The sequence below is a fragment of the Dromiciops gliroides genome, chromosome 4, assembly GCF_019393635.1.
Source record: "Dromiciops gliroides isolate mDroGli1 chromosome 4, mDroGli1.pri, whole genome shotgun sequence".
Taxonomy (NCBI): domain Eukaryota; kingdom Metazoa; phylum Chordata; class Mammalia; order Microbiotheria; family Microbiotheriidae; genus Dromiciops; species Dromiciops gliroides.
The window spans coordinates 242,474,534-242,496,951 of NC_057864.1; the positions used below are offsets into that span (position 1 = coordinate 242,474,534).

Consider the following 22,418-nt stretch of genomic DNA (forward strand, 5'->3'; position numbering starts at 1 on the left):
AGAGAGTAGACCTTTGGTGAAGAGACTGCTGTTAACATTCCATCCAGTTCAGGACCTAGACTTATGAGTTTGGGACTGTGTGACTTTGGCCTCGTTTTCCTAATCTGTAAACTGAAAGGCTTGAGCTCCTAAGTACTTTTGATTATAACCCTAAATGTGACCCAAGAGAAACTTAATTGACTAGTGCTGGTGAGAGAATAATTATTAAACAGAAGTGCAGAAATCCAGAGAGAATATTGGGGGGGGGGAGTAGGAAAAGGGAAGGATTCGGAAGCATTCCGAGCTCTGGGGATCACTGAATTCCACGTGACACAAAGGGATGACAAATGGGGCTCAACATAGCCACAATAGCAGAATTAATTTAAGAATAACATTTTAAAGCGCCTACCATGTGTTGAACGGTAAAAAGAACACTGGACTTGGACCCAAAAGACGAGCTCTGAATCCTGCCTCTGTCACATATTGTGACCTTGAATAAATCAACCTCTTTGAATCTCACTTTCCTTACCTATAAAAGATGACACTTGTACTACTTACCTCACAGGGTTATTGTGAGAGAAACACTTGAACTCTTAAATATGAATCAAGATGTAGTGATTAGCATTTTGAATCAGGAAGACAGTTCAAGTTCTACCTGACATTTACTGTATGAACTTGGATAAATCACTTAGCTTCTCTCAGCCTGTTTCCTCATCTGTAAAATGATATATAAAATAATAGCACCTACCTCACCGGGTTGTGAATCTTTTGTGTGTGTGTGTGTGTGAGGCAATTGGGGTTAAGTGACTTGCCCAGGGTCACACAGCTAGTAAGTGTCAAGTGTCCGAGGTCAGATTTGAACTCAGGTCCTCCTGACTCCAGGGCCAGTACTCTATCCACTGTGCCACCTAGCTGTCCCAGGGTTGTGAGTCTTGAAGGAGATATTGCAAATCTAAAATTGCTATACAAATGCCAGCTATGGTGATGATGTGCATATGACATTGATACATGATATAGTAGATACAGATTTGGACTATGTATTTCAAATATAGCTTATGGACTATATATATTGGACTATACTTGTTTAGACTATATATTTCTTTTTTCTTTTTTTTTTTTGCTGGGCAATGAGGGTTAAGTGACTTGCCCAGGGTCACACAGCTAGTAAGTGTCAAATGTCTGAAGCTGAATTTGAACTCAGGTCCTCCTGAATCCAAGGCAGGTACTTTTTAGACTATATATTTCAAATATAGTGTATGACACTAGCTGTGTGACCCTGGGCAAGTCACTTGCCCTCTCTGAGCATCATAAAACTTTCTAAAACTTATCTTGTAAGATAATTTCTCCTTAAGGCTTCTTGGCAGGTTGTAAACCTTAGTGGTTTAGGTACTGTTAGGCACAGAGAAGATAAAGATAATCTTCATATTTCCTGCTTTTAAGGAGTTTACAGTCTAGTAAAAGATAGGTGTGTCACAAATACAATTCAGTTAAAAAAATTAAGTTCCATATGTATTAAGCACTAATTATGATACTGTTGGATGCTAAGGACAGAAAGATGAAAAATCATACTCCCTGCACTCAAGAAACTTAAATCTAGTGGGGGTGGAGGGGGATAAAATGCACACAAATAAATGTGATATAAGGTAATGTGACAGAGGCAGAGGAAGAATTAAGGTATAAAATAATTTAAGAAAATGGAAATCATTCGACTTGGAGTCAGTATGTTTTAGCTTTAAATTAGAGCCCCTTATTGGCCACGTGGAGCAGCTTGGTGGTACAGTAGATAGAGCACTGGGCCTGTAGCCAAGAGAACTAGAAAGACCTGAGTTCAAATCCAGCCTCAGACATTTCCTAGGTGTGTGTAACCCTGGGCACGTCACTCAATCCCTAATTGTCATGGTGGTAGTCAGCCATAGCTAACAAAAGGAGAAGGAAATGGCCAACAACTCCAGTATCTTTGCCAAGAAAACCCCATGTAGTCATGAAGAATTGGACACAACTGAAAAATAAACTATGGGGGCAGCTAGGTGGTGCAGTGGATAAGGCACCAGCCCTGGATTCAGGAGCACCTGAGTTCAAATCCAGCTTCAGACACTTGACACTTACTAGCTGTGTGACCCTGGGCAAGTCACTTAACCCTCATTGCCCTGTAAAACAAAACAAATCAAAAAAACAAAAAAAAATCAAATTAGGCATGTGACCTTGAATAAGTCACTGGGCAAGGCCCAACTCCCTGTGCCTCAGTTTCCTCATCTGCATTCTCTAAGATTCTCTCCAGGCCTGATTTTCCTTTTTTTTTTTTTTTTTGTGAACCACAGGAGTTGGGAAGGCACTGAGGAAGTGGCATTTGAGCTAGACTACAACTTTGTGGACACTGGTAGAAAAGAGAATTGGAGATATCACATATGAAGGTGACTTGGGTTATATGGTGGTTTAGCACATCCTCCAACCCTGTCCCTCCTGAACTCCACCTACTTGGGCTACCCTCTCCCTTCCCTTTCCTGCCCTGGTCTGGGTCTCTAACCTAGCCTATCCCCTATGGATTCAGGGACTGCCCTACATTCTTTCCCTGGGGCCCAGGCACATCTCATGACCCAAAAATGGAGAGAGGGGACCAAGTTAGAAGAGAGGTGGAGGAGGTAGCAGAGAAGAAAGCTTCCCACCCCCAAATGATGAGGTCTCTTAATATGTTGCTTGGTCTCAAATCCTTATCTCTAAGAACTGTCTTTGGGTCTGGGGTCTCTCTTGGGTTAGTCATCTCATTAATCTCTAGGTTGAGAGGGATCTGTGTCAGGGGAACCCATCTCATCCTGAATCTGTCTTGGGTCTGGAATATCTGTCTCTGAAATTTCTCTGTGCATCTGAGGGGCTTGGTCTCTTCTCTCACAGAGTCAGATCTTCTAGGTCTTAAGTCTCAGTTTTGGAGATCTGTCTCTGAAATCTCTGGGTCTGATATCTCTTAGATCTCTTTCACTGGGTCTGAGATCTCACCTCCTTAGTTATCCCTCTGGGTCTGGGGTCTCTCTATTTTAGATATCTCTCCAGATCGGTGTTTTTTTTCCCTATCTTTCTCCAGGTTTCTCTTCCCTATCTTTCTCTGGGTCTGGGGTCTCTTTGTATGACATCCCCCTCCCTGGGTCTGAGGTCTCTTTATTTGGCATCTCCATTTCTGAGTCAGGGGTCCCTGTCATTGATTCTTTCTGGGTAGGGGTGGGGGCTGCAGTGCATCTCCTCCTCCTCCTGCTCTCTCCTCTCTGTTCCCCCGCCCCCCTCTCTCTCTCTGCTGCTGCCGCTGCTGCTGGCTCCTTTTCTCCTCCTCCTCCTCCTCTCTCCTCCTCTCTGCTCCTCTCTGCTCCTCTCTCCTCCTCTCTCCTCCTCCTCCTTCTCCCCCTCTCTCTCTCTCTCCCCCTCTCTCTCTTCTCCTTCTCCCCTGTCCCCCCCCCGCCCCCTCCCCCCCAGGCCTGATGAGCAGGTCTCGAGCCTCCATCCATCGGGGGAGCATCCCCGCGATGTCCTATGCCCCCTTCAGAGGTACGAGGTGGGGGGAGGGGGAAAGGATCAGGAGGGGGAGGGGGAGAGGGGGAGGGGCAGGGGGCGGAGGAGAGAGGAGGCCTGAGGTGAGGGGGAACGAAGGGGAGAGAGGGTGAAAGAAGAGGAAAGGCCGGAGAGCCTGGCGTGGGGGGAAATAGGGAAAGGGGGTGTAAATGGAGGCTGGAGCGATGAGGGGATTAGGGGGATAAGAGAAGCAGGCCTTGGAAGAAATACTGAGAAGAAATAAGATGAAGGGATGAAGTAGTAGAGGAGACACATAAGGGAAAGGTATAAGGGAGAACAGATATAGGAATATGGGGGTATTAAGAAAGGGGAGGGACATGGAGCGAAGAGAGAAGGGGGGAAATTGGAAGGTAGGGGTGGGGGAAAAAGGTAAGGACAGTATGATGACGGGGTGGAGGGATGAAGATGGAGAAGAGGGGTGAGAGAACCAGGTAGATGGAGGGAGAAAGGGCTGGAGGATGGAGGGAGAGAAGAGGCCAGATGGAGGAGGGGGAGGGGGGAAAGGGAGTGATGGAGGGGCCAGATGGAGGGAGGAAAGAGTGGGGAGGGAAGGTGGGCTGGGGGAGGGGGAAGACCAGGGCAGAGGGAGGGCCAGATGGGGGGGGGAGGGAGCAAGCAAGACTGGGAGGTGGGGAACTGGGCCTCCCCCTCCTCCCCAAGTCCCTAACCAATGAAATAGAACCGGAGTCCTTATTTCCATTTTACCACCAATATCCCTCCTCCCTTCCCTTCCCTAAATTCAGTCCCCGTCCCACCTTTAGTGTCCATCACCTATGTTTGGTGCCCCCCCCCACCACATAAGGTGTACATCCCTTATATTAGTCCCCTTTTATGTCCATCCCCTATATCTGTCCCCTCTCCTGGTGTCCGTTCCTTATATCCCTCCTCCACCTGGTGTCTCCCTTATATCTGTCCCATCATCTTACCCCCCTCCTTTCCCTTGACCCTCTTCCCTTATCATGTTTATCTATTTCTCTGGTCCATGTCCAGTTATCATCTCATGGTCTTTCTTCTTTGCCCAAGGGGAACTTACTCTGTCTCTCTTCCTAAGTCTGTCTTATATCAGTCCATAACATGTTTCCTTCCTTCCCCCAGCCTTCTACTCCAAGGCCTAGCTATGCCCTACCTCCACTCATCTCTAATGGCCCATTCCTTTTCTCATTCCCCTTTCCTCTCTTCCTGACTCCTTAGGTTATTTTGTAGGTTTGGGGGTGGGGGGTGGGTGGAACAAGGAGATGGGATTAAGGGCACAGGAATCCTATATGAGGTTATCTCCCTGAAGACCCTTATCCTTATCCATGCACCACTTCATACCCCCACCCCTACCCCTACCCTTACCCACTTACACAATACATTTGCTTCAACTAGCCTTGTCCTGCCCTTGCCTATTTTCAAGCCTAGACACATGGCCAGGGACTATAGGGAAGGGGAGGGGAGGGGAGGGAGATGTTGGTAGAAAGATAGGTAGATGAGTTTACATACCTTCCCTCACCTCTCCCTAGACGAAGTATTTCTCGAGGTCTAACCTGCCTTCCTTTTGCTGCAGTCAGCCCCTCCCTCAGGGGAATGGTAAGGTTTTCTCAGCTGGGGTGCTGGAGTGCTTATGGGGGTACTAGGATGTACTGTACAGTCTGGAGTAGTAACATGTTTTTTGGTATCAGAGTGTCTGAGTTTTTCATGTTTGGAAAGTATTAGGCTATTAGTAGATGAGAGTGGCTAGTATTAAGATATTTAGTAGTTCAGAGTGTCCGTAGCCGGGGAGGGTTTACCTCTGACCCTTAGTCATCCCTTGTTTCTTACCTACCCACTCCAGTCATTCAGAGAAGTCAGCCTAAAAGGCTGGAGGATAGGGGAACATTTTTGGGTGTGTAAATAAGAGGCCATGAAGGAAATTCGATTTTGAAAAGCTCACCAAACCAAGTGTCTTATATCACATGGAGTCTAAAACTTGCTTCTTTTCACTCCAATGTACTTGCAGCTTTATTTCCCCATGGAGGCTCCAAAACTTGCTTTTCTTCCTCTAACACCCTCAGAGCTTAATTTTTTTCACCCAGAGGCCCCTAATCTGATTTCTCTCAGTCTGACCACTGTAGCCTCGTTTCTTTCACTGATACCTGCAGACTGATTTCTCACACTGATATATATCCCCATAGTCTCATTAACCTGTTTTAGCCCCAATTTCTTCATCTGTAAAATGGGGACAATACCTGCAATACAAACTTCACAGGGTTGTTTCAAGGTCCAAATGAGATCATTTGAAATACTTTGTGAACCTTATAGCAATATGTAAATGTTATCTGATAGATATTATTACGATTATTACTGCTAAGGGTAACCCCCATGCCATGATTTGTTGGAGCTGGGTTGCACTTGAAGATGGAAGAATGGGATGGGGGAAGGGGGTGCATTTCAGGGCATTAGCTATAGATTTTCACATCCTCATATTTTTCCCTCAGTTGTCCTACCCCCAGATCTACAGTCCCACTTTCTTTCAGGAGATGTGGGATCCCTGTTATCTTTCCTTTCCTTTTCCATTTCTCCATACTGTGTCCTGGGAAATATTCTGTGCTAGAGGCTTGCTTCTCTAATCATTTGGGAGGGAGGAACCACAGATGTTGACAGGGGCAGTTCCCTGGGTTCATGTTACTGTTTTTTGAGGGGTGGTGCTAAGAGGCCAATTTGATCTCTCCTCCTTCCCTAAACAAGGACCTGAACTCCTGGGCCAGTTGCTGATAAGAGCTTCCCCCTCCTCCCTTCCACTCCCCAAGGAAACAAAACTGTCCCTAGGGACCTGGGAAGGCTAAGGAGGCCATGGAAGGGATGGCTTCCATCTCTCCTGAGACTTACAGGTATCTCCCTCCTTCCTTTTCCAGAAGTTTGGTTTTCACAACCCAGTTGTTTGGGACACCCTCACTCTTCCCAAATGTACACCCTTTTCCCACCCCATGTTACTGTACTCCCCAGATACATTTCTGTTAATTCTATACTCATTTCAAATGTGCAATCCCTTCTTTCATTTGTTATCCCCAGCACTTAGCACATTGCTTTGCACATAGAAAGCACTTAATGTTTTTCATTCATTCAGATGGGCCTTTGTTTCCCTCAATCCCTCTTTCTGCCCACACCCAGACCCACCCTCTGTGCTTTTTCCCCTTGGATGTATAGTTGCCCTTTCGAAATATTGCCACTCTTTGTATATCCCTCTCCTACCAAATTCTTATTTATATTCACCTAGATGTATAAAATCTCTTTCACCATTTTCCCAGATGTTCAGTCACTTTGTGTTCCTCCAGATTTTTCAGGTGTCCCATCATCTGTGTTGCCCAAAATGTGTAACCTTACCAATCCTGTCCCTCTCCATATCTATCTAGAATGCTATTATCTTCTAAATGTGTAAACTTCCCCTTATTCCATATTTGCTTCCTAGATGTGTGGGGCTTCTTGACTTTTCTCTATTTATTTCTCAGATGTACGGGGACCCCCTATGCACCGAACCCAGTACGTTCATTCTCCATATGAACGTCCTGGCTGGAACCCCCGATTCTGTATCATCTCGGGGAACCAACTGCTCATGCTGGACGAGGAGGAGGTGAGAGGGAGGAAGGGAGGTTGTACAGAGGACCTTTCTTTAGTTGGGAGAACAGAGAGTTGGGAAAGAGTACATGAATTGAAAGGGGAAAGATAATAAATAAGGTATAAAATAAGAGAAAGTGGCAAATGAAGATGGGGGGGGTTAGGGGGGGAGGGAGGATGAAGATAGAAGGAATGAGGCATGAGAAAGGAGAGAGGCAAGAGAGATATGCACATTCAACCTGCACAGTGTCTGTCTCTGTTTTGCCCACTGTTGGGGGAAGGAGACTCCTATTTAGACATGAATCGTCATATCTCATTTCTCATCATGGAGTAGATAACATGCTAGGTAGAATGGGGAAGGACTGGTGGGCTTGGGTGAAGGATTGAGATGTCTAACTAAATGATGGAGGAAAGTTAGAGTAGTGAGTAGAATAGTGGAAATGGCTGGGATTCTAGCTGGCTGGGTATTTAGTACTGAAATTAATAGAAAGGGGAAGTTGAGAGGACAATGGTGGGGTAAATCAGGGTGAATGCGTAGGAAAAAAATCTTTATGGCTTTAGAGCACTGGGGAAACCAAGGGAGGGCTAGAACAACAAAGTAGAATATTAGGATTGTGAGGGCTAGATAAATCAGGCATTTGAGGAAATTAGAGGTGGCTGTGGAGCAAATAATAAGGAAGGCAGTGACCTAATGATTAAGGGGACTGGGAATAAGAGGTATAGTAGAGATTAGACTTTGAGACCAGGGAAGTGAAAATGAAGATGGGAGTAAGAGGTAGAGCCTTGGGAGACAGTAAGGAGCTGGGAGTGACCAGTTGTTTAGAAATGGTTTGGGAGCCCAAAGAGTGGGGAGGGGTGATTTGGGACCCAGAGGAGTGAATGAACCATTTGGCCAAGTGAAGTATGACTTCAGAACAAATGTGGAGTACCAGATAGTAAGAGGGTGGTGTCCTGATAATTCAGATGAATGGGGGGGACCAAAGGAGAGAGTAAAAGGATCTGATGGACCAAGTAAATAGAATGCCAGTCAATTAGGTAGCCAGAGAAGGCTGATGGAGTTGGAAGAGTTACTGAGGGAAAGGAAAAGTAGACTCAAAAACTGGGAGAGGTGAAGGATAGGAGGATGAAGAAGTTTCTAGGTAACCCAGGGGAGTAGAAGGAAACTTAAGGGCCACAGATTTGAGGGGAAAAGAAATGAGGGGTAAGGGAAGAAAAGGATGATTTGGAGGCTGAAGGGTTGAAGACTCAATGAGTCATGTGAAGTGACTGGTAGGTATCAGGGGTGAGCTGAATCAAGAGAACTGGAAGCATTAGCAGGGGTGGGAAAAACTGGGTCCCTCCTTCAGTGAGGGAGAGAAGGAAGGCCAATGAGAGGTGACCAAATGTAATTGAAAAGTGATGATGATAGGATAGTAGAAAGACTAATGGGAGGATAAATAGAGGAGGAAAGTCAGGAGAGATATCAAAGGATGCTCATGAGGCTCAGGAGCTTCCTAGGGTGACCCAAAAGAGGGTTGACATGGGAGTTAGGGGAACTGGGGGTGAGGGTTAGCGGATTGAGGAACTGTGTACACAGTGACCAAGGAGTCTATGGGAGATTGAGAGATAGCTGGGAAGTGACACTGGCCTCTAGTGGTGGAGAGGAGAGATGATTAGGGAAGGTGGGGTTTGAGGAATAATATAAGGGAGATAAGGGCCCAGGGGGGAAGTATTAGGGAGAAGTGGGAGAGAGGTGATAGAGTACATCTGGGGAAGAGATCTGGGAATAATAATAAGACATGATGGAGCCTGGGGATGGGGGAGAGGTTAGAAGGTGTGAGAGGGGAACCAGGTGGGTAGTAGAGGAGAACTGGGGAAAGGTGACCAGGGCCTTTGGGGAAAGGGAGGGTTGGGTCCCAGTCTGGCCGACTGCCTGGCTGTGGGAGGGAAACAAGCTGTGATCCTGATTATAAATGCAGCTTCTGCTGCCCCCGTGACAGGCAGTAAGGGGGCTGGGGGTGGGGACACTAGAGGATGAGGGAAACTGAAGGTCAAGGGGAACCTGGACTAGATGAACATAAAATCCTACATGAATTGGAGGAAGGGCTGAGAAAGGCTTAAGAGAAACCTCTAGGATGTATTGAAAGAAATGAAGGAGGTGGGGAGCAATAAAGGGGTGGGTGTGAGGAACAAAGGATAAGAGAGGAATATACACCCATCCACAGTCAAACATAGGGTATGGCAGGAGGAGGGAACATAAGAGGGAGACAGGGTCCATCATTTTGAACATCTTTGAGAAAAGTTAAGAGTTTTCCTGGTGGGGGGAGGGAAGTAGAGTGTGGACCATTGAGATCTGACCATATTCCCCATCCCATAGATACACCCCCTTCTGATCCGGGACCGGAGGAGTGAGTCCAGTCGAAACAAACTACTGAGACGAACAGTCTCTGTGCCTGTGGAGGGCCGGCCCCATGGCGAACATGGTACGGGGCTTTGGAAGAGAAAGCTCTCATGCCCCTGAGAGAGGGAACTGTGTGAGAGAAGGCTAAAGGGTGGATCTGGGGGTGTGGATGAGTGGGAGGGTGGCCTGCAGAAGATGCTTCTCCGACCTGGGGAGAGGCCCATGGGAGAGAAGGCTCTTATGCTTCAAAGGGCTTCAAAGAAGGTACCTGTATTCTTGATTTGGGGTAGGGCGGGGGATAAAAGGCCTATGGCTTGGCTCCACCTTCCCTTTTCCACCCCAACTGTGAGGTTTGCCTGGTTTCTGGGTGCTTATAAAAATAGTCTCCCCAGATCTCATGCTTCCTGTCCTGAAAATCCTTTCCTCCCCCCACCTCCCCTTGGTTCTGGTCATCAATGCTCCCCTACTGACAATGACCTAGTTCCTTCATTACTCCTTTCATCCACATTCTCTTTGCTTCCCTCCCAGCACTCTGGTCTTGTCCTCCCTTCCCTCCCCCTTCCTCAAACTGGCCACTGGTTTGTGGATTAATCAACCCATTCCCCGGTTTCTCTCATTTCTCTTTACACTTTTCTTTCTTCCAATATCCTCTTCTTCCTGGTTCTTCTTCCATATATCTTTGCCTTCCTCCCCCCCCCCTCATCTTGCCCTGCATCAGGTCTCATCACCCTTCTGTTTCTGTAACCCTGCCTCTGAATGACTTGTCGCTCTGTACCTCTGCCTCTATCTCCGTTTCTCTAACTCTCTCCTTCTTTCCATCTGTCTCTTTCCCTCCCTCTCCCCCCTCTCTTCTCCCCTCCACCCCCCTCTTTAGTCATTTAAAAAAAGATTTTTGTCTTCCTGAGAAGTTCGCTTAAAAGGTTTCCATGGGAACGGTGAGGGGAGATGAAGGCAGAGAACATAGATCCTGCCGCCAAGGTGCAGAGAGACGCCCTCAGCCCCCGGAAACCACCCCCCACCTCCATAACTGCCCCCCACCCCCCACCTCCATCACCCCCTCTCTACCTCCTTCCATTTCTGGGACCCAGTCATTTAATATCAGCTATTTGGCCATCCTTTCCCCCCCCCCTTTTGCCCTTCTTCCTTCATAGTCCCCACTCCGTTAAGGATCCATCCCTCCTAGACCCTTTCGTTTTTAACCCCCCCCCCCCCATGTCCAGCCCCTTAGCCCTTCTGCTTATCCCATCCCTTCCTCTCATGGACTCAACCCTTGAGACCCTAACCGTGCTGGTTTGGATCTATCTACATGCCTTCAAAGCCTCTGCCCATGAAGGATCTAGGGTGTGTGGGCAGCAATCTGTGTATGGCATATCCCTTGTATGTATATCTCTGAAGTATGTGATGTGTTTGTCATAGATGTGTATGGCATGTCTATGTGAATTTTGCCCCGTGTCCAAGATGTCCACACACGAAGCATTTTCATGTATGCATGAACCCTACATCCATCATCCACTGTAAACCATAAAGCCCTTATTCCCTACCCTTGTCCACCTGCTGCCCACTTATTCCGCCCCTCCTCAATCCTCCTTTACCCCAGATCCTCTTCTTACCCTATGTCCTCAGGGCCTGGGGGTTTCTGATCTCGGTCTTTCTGGGAGGTGTTTGTGGAGGTGGGTGTACATCCATAAAGGTGTATGTATGTGTGAGTGTGTATTCTGAGATTTGTGGGGGAAGGGCTGTGTTGGAGGCTGTCCTCATATATGGGTCTGTGGGGGCGGGTGTGTCCACCCAATAGGGGAAGGTCTTTCTGTGTGGGACAGGGCAGGGGAAAGGAAAGGTTGAGGGCGGGGGTGAGGGTAGGTTGTCTTTCTACAAGGGAAAGGTCCATGTCGGGGATACACCCAAAGCTGTGTGTATGGGGGGGGGGGTCCTGTGGACGAGTGGGTGTCTATCCAAGCATACATAGGAATATACTTGGGGAAAGGTGTCTGAGTGAGGGGGAGGTTGTGGGGGCCGGTGCGTGTGGAGGAGTGTCCACCCACGAGTGTCTTGTAGAGGGAGGCCATGGTGGGAGAAATTCCTAGGACCTTTGAGGGCGTGGAGGTTAATGTTTGGGGACTCCACCTCCTTGGGGCGGAGCTGTGGCCCCACGTTTCTTTCCGTGGTTGGGGGGGTCCCTACGGTGGGGGGGGAAGGTGTGGGGGTCCCTAGTTCGTTTTGGGGGTCCCCCCTCCCCCTAACTCTCTCGCGCCGTCTCCGGGCGACGGGGCTCGTGACAGAGGCGGCCACGGCAGCAGCGGTCGCCTAGCAACGGCGGCGGGGCCCGGGCAACGGCGGCAGCGGCGGGAGCGGCGGCGGTTGGAACCGTTACCCGCGGCTGTCCCCGCGGCGGCCGTTCCCCCCAGTGGCCCTTCCCGGCGCCCCCGCCCCCGTCCCGGGCCGTGGGAGCCAAGCGGAGCGGAGCGGAGCCGAGCCTGGCCAGACCGCCCCCTTGCCCTCCGTGCCCCCTACCCCCGCCCCACCTCGGGGCGGGGGGGCCCCTCCCCCCCTCCGGAGACCCCCATTCCTTCTTCCTCCTCTTCCTCTTCATCCTCCCCTACTGACCCCCCGCGGGGGGGGGCGGTGCGAGGTAAGGGCGGGGTTGGGGCGTGCGGGCGGGGCGGGGGCGCGTGGCGTTTGGGAGAAGCGGCGTGCGGGGGGAGGGGCACGCGGGGGCGCGCGTGTGCGTGGGCGCGCGGGGGGGGAGGGGGAGGCCGGGAGGCCGCTCGGCGGCGGCGGCGGCAGCTGCTCCCTCCGCATGTTCTCGCTGCATCTTCCGAGTGGGGGGAGTTATGGTAACTGGGGTGGGGGTGGGGGTGAGTGCTGGGCTTTTTCGGGGGGGGGTCGGGGTCGGGTTACTTGGTACTTGTGGGGGGGCAGAGTAAGCTCTAGTGGGGGACTGGTTGGAGGTCCTGACAGCCGAGGGTGGAGGGGGATAGTGTGTCCGTTGCCTGGGTGTGTGTTTCTGTTTTTTCCACCCGTGTGTTCATGCCTGTATGTACTCATGTGTCTCTCCTTTATGCACATACTTTTGTGTGTGCAAGCATGTCCACTGTACAGGGGATGGCACCATCTCTTTCAGAGTCTTCCTGCTTGCAGTGTATGTCTGTTGCATCCAGTGACTCCGGCCTGACGATTATGTATGCCTCTCCACGTCCAGCTGTCTTGTCACCTCTGACCCTGTGTACACGTATATCCATGTGTTTGCCTCCTGTGTGTGTCCCATGTCAACGGCTTAGTGTGCCTACTGGCACGCATGTGCCTGTGTATGTGCATGAGCCAGTGTTGGCCTGGGTCTCTGTGGCAGTACTGCTCCAGTTGTCCAGGGTGTGCCTGGATGCAGGCGAGGGTGTTGAAAGGGTGATGAGGATGGGGGAGTGGATTAAGTGTACAAGGATGTTGCCTAAGATCCTTTCCTATATATGAAGCATCTTGGGCCCAAGGCAATATATGTAGGCAAGATCTTGCCTTTTCCTTGGCCTGGGAAATGGAAAAGCAAGTTGAGGAAGGCAAAAGACAATCTGGACAGGAAGGGGGAAAGGAGGAAAAGCTTGGGGAGAAAATCAAGGAAAGAAGAAAGCTGGGCAGAAAGGAAAGAGTCAAGGGAGGAGAGCTAGAAAGGAAGAAGATAGCCAGAGAAAAGTGGAGGATGGGAGAAGGGAAGAAGACAAGAGTCAAAGAAAGGAGAGGCATAGTGATGGGGGAGGATGGATTAAAACTAGAGCTGGAAGAAGAAAGGAGGAAGCCTGAGATATGAAACTAAATTTTGGTGCTAAGGGAAATAAAGAGTGCTGAGAGGCTAGGAAAGGTCAGGGAGGGAGAAAAGAGCCAGGGTCCTCTAAGGGAAAGAGGTCTCTGAAGGAGGTGAGGAAAAAAGATGGCAATTTGTCTGGGAAGCCATGGGGAGTATTGGATTAGTGTAGGCCTTCCAGGAATGGGATCTGTATTTAGTGTGGGGCCTGTCATAACTGTGACTGTCAGTATAGGTCTGTCAGCTCCTCCCTTTCCTGTCCCCAGCACAGATCTTGTCCCCAATAACCCTATTCCTCCTCTCTCCGCCCCAAAGTCCCAACACTTTTGGCGGACTAGTATGAATTGTATATTGTGCATCCTGTTCTGGCCCCTTTTCCATCTCTTCTTCCACCAGCAAGTCAACCATAGTAGCTTACTGGCAAAGAGATGCCCGGGGAGGAAGGAAGAAGGTTAAGGGTTTTGGCACTGGAGAACTGGAAGGGGGAAAGAACTTCTGACAAGGAAGCTGGTGGTGTGGTAGCCCAGGTGCTTGCTCTGTGTGTATGAGTGCAGATGTGTGTACATGGGGTGGATACATATGTGCGGGTCTGCACAATGCCTGTGTTACAAGTCTGTGTAGGTGGCGTGTGGATGTACATTGTGTGTAGGGATGAGGTGTGGAAACATGGAATCATGTATGCTTATAAGCAGGTTTGTTCTGCATGTATACATATCTATGTACTGGGTTTTTTCACTTAGCATCTGGGTTCTTAACTCTGCTTCTGTCCCATCTTCCCCATGCCTTCTTGTGTCTCTTCCTGGCTCCCTATTTATAACCACATGTGTCTTTTCTCTGTCCCTGTGACATGTGTTTGAGTTCACAGAAATGTGTTTCTGGTGGTCTGTATGTGGATGTATTACTTTCTAATGCCTTGTGAAATATTAGCAAATTAATGAATTCTTCTGGTTTTCCTTAATTTCCAAAAACTACATATTCATTCGTTTAAAGTTAAACTTTATGTTTTGATTAGAAATGTTTTAGAGAAGAGTATTGGCTGAGCTTGTCATAGAATGCTAACAACCTAGATAGTCTGACATTGATGGAATGTGCTTCGTTCTTTTACTAATGGTGGTTGGACCTTTAATCAACTTAGCACCTGTTAATTTTTTTTCAAGTTTACTTGATGTATAAACAGAAGAGTAATGAATTTGCTAATTGTTCTTGACCCTTCTAGAACAGTAAATATGAATTAAGGGATAGGAAGAAACAAATGGGACCAGTGGAGTATCAGCAGTGTAAATGGAGGATGTTTGTGGGGATGTGTATGCTGGAGGTTACAGTGTATCTGCATGCCAGATACTGTGTATTTGCATGGGGTTGATTAAATATATCTTCCCATAGTGTGCTCATATTTGTATCTAAAGAGCTCAGTGTGTATCCCCACGTTATGGCATTCACACAATTAAGCACATATTCCCACATTAGCATTTCGCATGTGGGTGTCTAAGTCTAAGCATGTATTCCCATGTTGTGTTTGGTCCCCTATGTTTCTGGGTCTAAGCATGTATTCCCATATATTCCAGTGCTCAAGGCTATCTGTAGGTCTGATAAACATATGTATATATATATATATATATGTACATATATATATATATATATATTCTCACCTATTTTCCATGTTCTCCCCACACATGCGCCTAACTGTGTCCCCATGAAACACACATATGTTCCCAAAGGACCCTGTCATGGTGTTACTGTCAGTGCAGACCTCTTTCCCTGGTATTTTCAAGGTGCCTGGAAGCCATATATCCTAGTCTGGGCCAGTTCTCAACCCCAAAGGCAGATCTTTGTAAAAAAAATGGAGCTGCCCTTCTGTGCTCCCCTTTCCCTCTTCTGGAATACACAGAGTTAACCAGAGGCTCTTCCTGCCTCCCCCCCCTCCCCTTCCAGCCTGTAGCTTCTTGTTGCCGTGGTGATTGTGGCCCCGCCCCTGATGCAGCACCTGCCCCCCCATTGGCTGCAGTGGTGACTGTGGGGCTGGGTGGGGGGAGCCCGGGCCTGGGCAGCCATTCTGGAGCTGGAGCCGGAGCTTTAGCATCCCCCCTTAAGCCCCTCAGCATTCCCTCAACCCCCACCCCAGCCCCTCCAGATTCCCTGGGATTCATTAGCTTCAACATCCATCCCCCCAAACCATCCTTCAATAACCTCCTGGGGGTCAGACCCTTATCGGCATTCAACCTACCTCCTCTGCCCTTCCCCCTACTCGGGAATCCCGATATCCCCCCCAACAAACCTCAGTTTCTTCTCTTTTATTTCCCTTCTTTGTCTATCTTTTTTCCCCACCCCCCTCCAGAGTCCTGGCTACTGCAATAGAGGTGGAATCAGTCTCTCCTACCCACTACCCATTCCACTCCCAACCATTTCTCCCTTTTCTTAGGATTCTTCCATTTCTATACATCGTCCTCTAGCCCACATATCCCCAGCAGGTCCCCAACAAGCCAGTGACAGCTCCCCCCTACCCCTTCCCAGACCAAGGAGGGGGAAATGGGGAGCAGCCCTGGCACTCTGAATAAGCAAGGCTCCCAGGAAGGAGGAGCAGGTTGAGGATGTCCCCAGCTGGAGGGGACTGACATTGGACCTACCTCCTCTCCAGCTATGTCCCCTGAAGGAGTAGGAGGGAGGGTACCGGAGAGACAGCCTCCCTAATCAGCAGATATATTTCACTACCTAGGGTCTCTCTGACCCCACTAGCTATGGCCCCCTACTGACTGCCAGCCAAAATGTTGGGCATAGGGCCTCCCACCCCTTCCTTGTCAGGGGGCTCCGGCTCTAGCTCCTTACCCCCTCCTTCTCGCTGCCATCACCGCTGCTGTTCCTGCTGCTTTCCGGGGGGTAGGTGAGGCTGGGGTGGAGGGAGGGGGAAAGGGAGAATTTAGGGGCAAGGGTACAGACCTGGGGTAACATCTCTCCCCCTTTCTATCTCCTCATTCTCTCCCCCCCCCACTCCTACCTCCCCTTCAGAATACCACCTGGGCCGCTCCAGGAGGAAGAGTGTCCCTGGAGGGAAGCAATACAGCATGGAGGCCGCCCCCGCGGCCCCTTTCCGGCCCTCGGTGAGTGAGTGACTGCACCCCTGCCAGATGTGGTCCCAGCTAAGCTCTCCCTCCCCCTCAGTCTCAGCTGGCATCCGTGGTTTCTGGAAAAGGGGGCAGGGAGGAGTGTGTGTCTGTCTGTCTGTCTTGTGTCCCCACCTCCTCCACATCCCTTCTTTTCAGCTCTGTCCCGTGCTTCTTTGACCAGCCTTCCCATCTTCTTTTGGCTGGTATGTGTGTATAGGAGCTGGAATGATGTTCTTTTCCCTTTAAGATTTCCCTTGGCTCCCACCCATTCATTCCCAAGGTATCTCTCCCTGGTTGTTGAGGTGGGTGGGCACTGCTGACCTTGCCTTTCTTTCCCCTCCTCTTTCATTCCCAATCTCTGCATCCCCCACCCCACCCCCAGCAAGGCTTCCTGAGCCGGAGGCTGAAAAGCTCCATCAAACGCACAAAGTCGCAGCCCAAACTTGACCGGACTAGCAGCTTCCGACAGATCCTGCCTCGGTTCCGCAGCGCTGACCATGACCGGTACAGTGGCTGGGTTCAACTCCAGGGACATGATATTCTGGGAGGGGGGCAGACTGTGGAGGCAGATGGCTGAGATTATAGGGAAAAAACAGGCTCCCAGTGATGGGGGGGGGGGTACTATGGGTCTGAAGGAATGGAGGAAAAAACTAAAGGTATACATAGATATTTATTTATACGTAGCAAAAGTGGGAGGCTGGGCTACATAGGTAGACAGTGATCTGGGTGATGGTGGGGGCAGTGTATATTGGCATATGGAAAGATGGTGGGAAATCCAGGCTGTATATACAGGTTTCAGAAGGACTGAGGTAAGGCTAAACAGAATATACAGGCTCATAGAAGGAAGGTCTGAAATGGGGGAGTGGATGAAAGAGGCTGGGGCGTTGGGAACATACAGGTGGATAAAATGGGAAGGAGAGAGGCTGTGAGTTAATGGGGAATATACATGGGGACAGAAACGAATGAAGCTGGGATGGAAAATCCACAGGAAGGGCTGGACAAGGTGAAAACAGTGGATATGATTTTATAGGCTAAGATTTGTTGTTGGGTTTTTTTGGGGGGGGGGTAGTGTTTAGATTGAAGGATAAGGCTGAGATGAGGCAAGAAATACAGGTTGACAGGGAAGGGACTGAATCTGGGGAGAAATATATAAATGGACAGGGCTACCTTTGATAAAGTAGGAGGGAGGAGATAATCTACCAGTGTTTGTCTCCATTCCTTAGAGTCTCTCTTCCTATCTTGCTTCTTTCCCCCGGTACCCCCCAGGATCCCCCATCCCTTAGGGAGAGTCCCATCCCACCCTTCCCCCATGTCTAGCCCACCCCCAGGGTTGGGCAGGTAGAGAGATTGGGATAAGGTGAGTCATACCCCGCTCCCCTTTCAGGCTGAAAAGGCTGGATTTAGGGCCAGTGGGGAGTGAGGGCATGGTATTCCTGGCCGCGGGGGCGGGGGGCCGGGGGAGCGTGGTGCTGACGGCAGCCAGAGCCCGAGATGACGGGGCTGCTAAAAATAGTCTCAAGGAGGCTCCCACACCCGAGTTCCCCCCTCCCTCTTCTCTAAGACTCTCCACTCCTTCCCCTTCCATCAATAGTCCCCATGCTCTAGTATTTTGAGGCTTTTTATTATTTCCCATTCCCATGGGGAACATGGGACAGGAATCTGTCCCATCTCTCCATTTCTCCCTTCTCCTCTCCCATCTCCTATCTCCTCTCCCTCATTTCATCTTTCTTCTTTGCCTCCATCTCTTTTCAAATTCTTCTCTCCTATACCCTTTCTTTCTTCCCATTCCTCATTTTTGTTACCTATCTCCCTACTTTTCTATTCCCTTTCTTTTATCTGCCTATCTTTCCTCTTTCATCCTTTGTTCCATCCCTCTTTCATTCCCCTATTTTTCCTTCTCCAAATTAATTTTCACCCAAGAAAAGAACCCCTGGGTTCTTCCTTGCTCAGATTCCAGCTCTTTTTTGTGTTGACTTGCCAGTCTCCTTCCTCTGTTTCCTATATTTTCCTAGCACCCCTTTCTTCAATTTCTCTGCATCTAAGTATTCCTGAATTGAGAACTTGTCTCTGAGGTCACACAATATCTCTGGTCCATCCTCATCCCCTGTTCTCTCATATCACATTTTATTCTGCTCTCTTTTCTGCCAGAGTCCAGCTATGTACTTAAGGTATTATGTATGTAATGGTATGTTTTTGGACACTCTTCCCCCCCATACAAAAAAATTTCAAAGCCTATCAATACGTAGGGATCTTTATAGTGTCTCAGAGTTCTCACCTTTCCTCCATCCTGAAATTTCTTCCCCGTCCCCATCTCTCAAGGACTGATTGAAACAGACCAATATCTATCTCTGTTTTTGTCTCTATGTATCTGTATCTCTATGTAAGGAATGGGGATAGTGTATATAGACAGATGGAAAGGCTCTCATGCCCTCAACTCTATAGGGAGAGAGTTAATTTAAAAAAAGATCCATGTATATTTCAATTCTCTACCCCTTCCCACTGCCTATCCAGGGCCCGGTTGATGCAGAGCTTTAAGGAGTCCCACTCCCATGAGTCCTTGCTAAGTCCTAGCAGTGCAGCTGAAGCCTTGGAGCTCAACCTGGATGAAGACTCTATCATCAAGCCCGTGCACAGCTCTATCCTGGGCCAAGAGTTCTGCTTTGAGGTGGTGGCCAGAATATGGGCTCTGGAGGGGAACCAAAGGAGAAGGGATAAGGGTTATGTTAGAGGGAATGGGGGAAAGAAAATGGTGGGAAGCTGAAGAAAGTTAAAGGAGCAAGGGGTTAGGGGAGTAGCTCTCCAACTTTTGTGTCTTCTATTCCCTTTGGGATCTCATCTGTCCACTGTGTACTCTTCCAGGTGACAACATCATCAGGGACTAAATGTTTTGCCTGTCGCTCTGCAGCTGAGAGGGACAAATGGATCGAGAATCTGCAGAGGGCAGTGAAACCCAACAAGGTATTGAGAAGATAATTAGAAAGATGACTAGGGAGAGAAGTAGATACAGTAAAAGAGGAGAAATCAGGCTCCTCCATTTCTCACTCTGCTCCCACCCCCAATCAATTCTATAGCCTTTGCTCAACTGTGGACTCTTAGACCCCAGAGTTCTTGTAGTTTAACTTCCCTTCTAATGCAGAAATTGGTTCTGCAACAAAAATAGGATCATATAGAATGCATAAAGAGCTGAAAGGTATCTTAGAAGTTATTTAGTGTAAACCCCTTATTTTACAGATGAGGAAACTGAGGCCCAAAGAGGCTAAGTGATTTGTTACATGGTCACACAGGTAGTAGATAACAAATAGGATTTGAACCCAAGTCCCCTGACTCCAAAGCCAGTAGTCTTTTTGCTGTACCACATCAGGTGGGTCATTTAGCTTCTGCTTAAACACTCTTAGTAGTATACCCATTATTATAAGAGTTATAATTATTTTTTAAATCCTTAAATCCCTCACATGGAATAAAAAAATAAATCTGTGTCCCTGTAACTTTCATACTTTGGTGCTTGTTCTGCCATTTGGAACAACAAACAGAATAATTATACTCCTTTTTCAAATGAGCCTTTCACATTTTTGAAAACAGCATGCTGCATAGTATAATCAAAAGAGCACCGGCCTGCAGTCTAGAACACGTGGGACTCAAGCCTATTGCTATCAAGAGCTGTGACCTTGGATGAAAGAATTTACTCCTCTGGGCCTCACAATTTGTTCATCTGTAAAATGAAGGAGTTAGACTAAATGAGCTCTAAGGCTCCATCCAGCTCAAAAAATGTAATGTTTGTGTCTTAAGTCTTTTTTTCTCCAGGTTAAATATCTGAGTTCCCCAACTGTTTTATCATGTGACACTATTTCTGGACTCTTCACTACTCTTCTCTGGAAGCTCTGGTAGTCAGTGATATCACCCAGGCTGAACAAGTATTCTAGGAGTGTTCTGATCAGTGCTTCCTTTCATCTGAAAACCTGGCTAACATCACATTAATTTCTTTAGTGCTTGTGTCATAATCTTGACTTGTATAGAAATGAGACTAACTAAAACTCCAGGTTTGGTTTTTGTTTTTTTAACAAATTGCTGTTATTTCAGTTATCTCCTAATCTGTACTTATATAATTGATTTTTGAAAATCTAAATGTAGGATTTTACATTTTCTCCCACTAAATTCTCTCTCGTTAGACCCATAGGTTCTGCTCATCCCAACCTTTCTAAATCCTGATGCTTGTATCTAGCTTATGAACTATTCCTCCTAGCTTTGTAATTTGTCTTTCTATCTTTATCTTTCTTCCTGACCCTCTCTCTCTTTTGGCATCACTGCCTCTCATTCCCTTTTCCTTTGTTTTATATCTCTGTGCCGTCATGCCAGGACAACAGCCGGCGTGTGGACAACGTGTTGAAGTTATGGATCATAGAGGCCCGAGAACTGCCCCCCAAGAAGCGGTACTATTGTGAACTGTGCCTGGATGACATGCTCTATGCTCGAACCACCTCCAAGCCTCGGGCAGCTGCTGGTGATACAGTCTTCTGGGGTGAACACTTTGAGTTCAACAACCTGCCAGCTGTGCGCTCACTTCGGCTACACCTCTACCGTGACTCGGACAAAAAGCGCAAGAAGGACAAAGCAGGCTATGTGGGCCTGGTGTCCGTGCCTGTGGCCAGCTTGGCTGGCCGACATTTCACTGAGCAATGGTTTCCTGTCAGCCAGCCAGCAGGCAGTGGTGGCTCTGGGGGTGCTGGAGGCTCTGGAGGGGGAGGGGGTTCAGGAGGTGGCTCAGGGGGCAAAGGCAAAGGAGGATGCCCTGCTGTTCGGCTGAAAGCACGCTATCAGACGATGAGCATCCTACCCATGGAGCTGTATAAGGAATTTGCTGAGTATGTCACCAATCACTATCGAATGCTGTGTGCTGTACTAGAGCCTGCACTGGGCGTTAAGGGCAAAGAAGAGGTGGCCTGTGCCCTAGTGCACATTCTGCAGAGTACAGGCAAGGCCAAGGTAAAGCTTGGACTGATGTGGAAAGAGGAGGGGAGGAATTTTAAGGACATCTGGGGGTGAGGAACATAGAAGAGAAGAAGCCAGCACTGAGGAAAAGGAGGCTTTTGCCTTCACAAATGTCATTTTGCAGAGTTAGGGTGAGGGGTCAGAGACTGTATTATTTCTTCATACTGACCCTCGTACTTCTTTGGTACTCAGGATTTCCTTTCTGACATGGCCATGACAGAGGTAGACCGGTTCTTGGAGCGCGAGCACCTCATATTCCGCGAGAACACACTCGCTACTAAAGCCATAGAAGAGTATCTGAGACTGATTGGGCAGAAATACCTCAAGGATGCCATTGGTATGGCTCTTAGCTCCAAAACCCCAGCCCACAACATCCCTACTTAGTCCCAGACCCTAAACCTTATCTCTCACAGCCCTAATCCCCCATATAACCTTTCATTATAACCTTTCCCAACTCAGATCCTCTGGGCTCTCAGCCCTTCACGCATTTGATTTCTTGACCTACCTTGCCTTGATATTTTCATCTATCCTCACCTTGGAGATTGTGACCTTTCCTATGTGATATATTTCACAGGGGAGTTCATCCGAGCTCTGTATGAGTCTGAGGAGAACTGTGAGGTTGACCCCATTAAGTGCACAGCATCCAGTCTGGCTGAGCATCAGGCCAACCTTCGGATGTGCTGTGAGTTGGCCCTCTGCAAGGTGGTCAACTCCCACTGGTGAGATTTGGGACATCGGTGTGGGTGGGGGAGGGAGGAAAATTCATTTGATACATGTTTAGTGAACAAATGAAAGAAACAGTTATGTAAGAAATAATAGGGGGCGGCTAGGTGGCACAGTGGACAAAGCACCGGCCCTGGATTCAGGAGGACCTGAGTTCAAATCCGGTCTCAGACACTTGACATTCACTAGCTGTGTGACCCTGGGCAAGTCACTTAACCCCCATTGCCCCACAAAAACAAAAAACAAAACAAAAACAGAAATGATACCTGCCCCCTAAGAATTTAGTCTAGTAAAGGAATATCCAAATTCACAGAAAACTTTATGAAACTAA

At 48.4% G+C, this 22,418-nt stretch overlaps 1 protein-coding gene across 17 annotated transcripts in view; it reads left to right on the top strand.

Moving 5' to 3' along the window:
- The first annotated feature begins 3,381 nt into the window (after nt 1-3,381).
- The window catches only part of SYNGAP1 (synaptic Ras GTPase activating protein 1), a 32,837-nt gene continuing 13,800 nt past the window's right edge, over nt 3,382-22,418 (top strand). For 12 of the 17 annotated variants that reach the window (XM_043963071.1, XM_043963072.1, XM_043963073.1 and 9 more), the window contains exons 1-10: nt 3,382-3,510; nt 7,002-7,123; nt 9,464-9,569; nt 16,281-16,372; nt 16,761-16,882; nt 18,890-19,043; nt 19,238-19,336; nt 20,732-21,358; nt 21,557-21,701; nt 21,939-22,083. In XM_043963071.1, the coding sequence (XP_043819006.1) occupies nt 3,444-3,510; nt 7,002-7,123; nt 9,464-9,569; nt 16,281-16,372; nt 16,761-16,882; nt 18,890-19,043; nt 19,238-19,336; nt 20,732-21,358; nt 21,557-21,701; nt 21,939-22,083 (1,679 nt within the window). In that variant the 5' untranslated portion in view covers nt 3,382-3,443. Of the gene's footprint in view, nt 3,511-3,779; nt 3,799-6,255; nt 6,384-7,001; nt 7,124-9,463; nt 9,570-12,043; nt 12,117-12,234; nt 12,322-15,336; nt 16,152-16,280; nt 16,373-16,760; nt 16,883-18,889; nt 19,044-19,237; nt 19,337-20,731; nt 21,359-21,556; nt 21,702-21,938; nt 22,084-22,418 lie in introns of those variants that run through there. The other 5 variants (XM_043963080.1, XM_043963079.1, XM_043963089.1 and 2 more) reach the window with 5 other exon arrangements.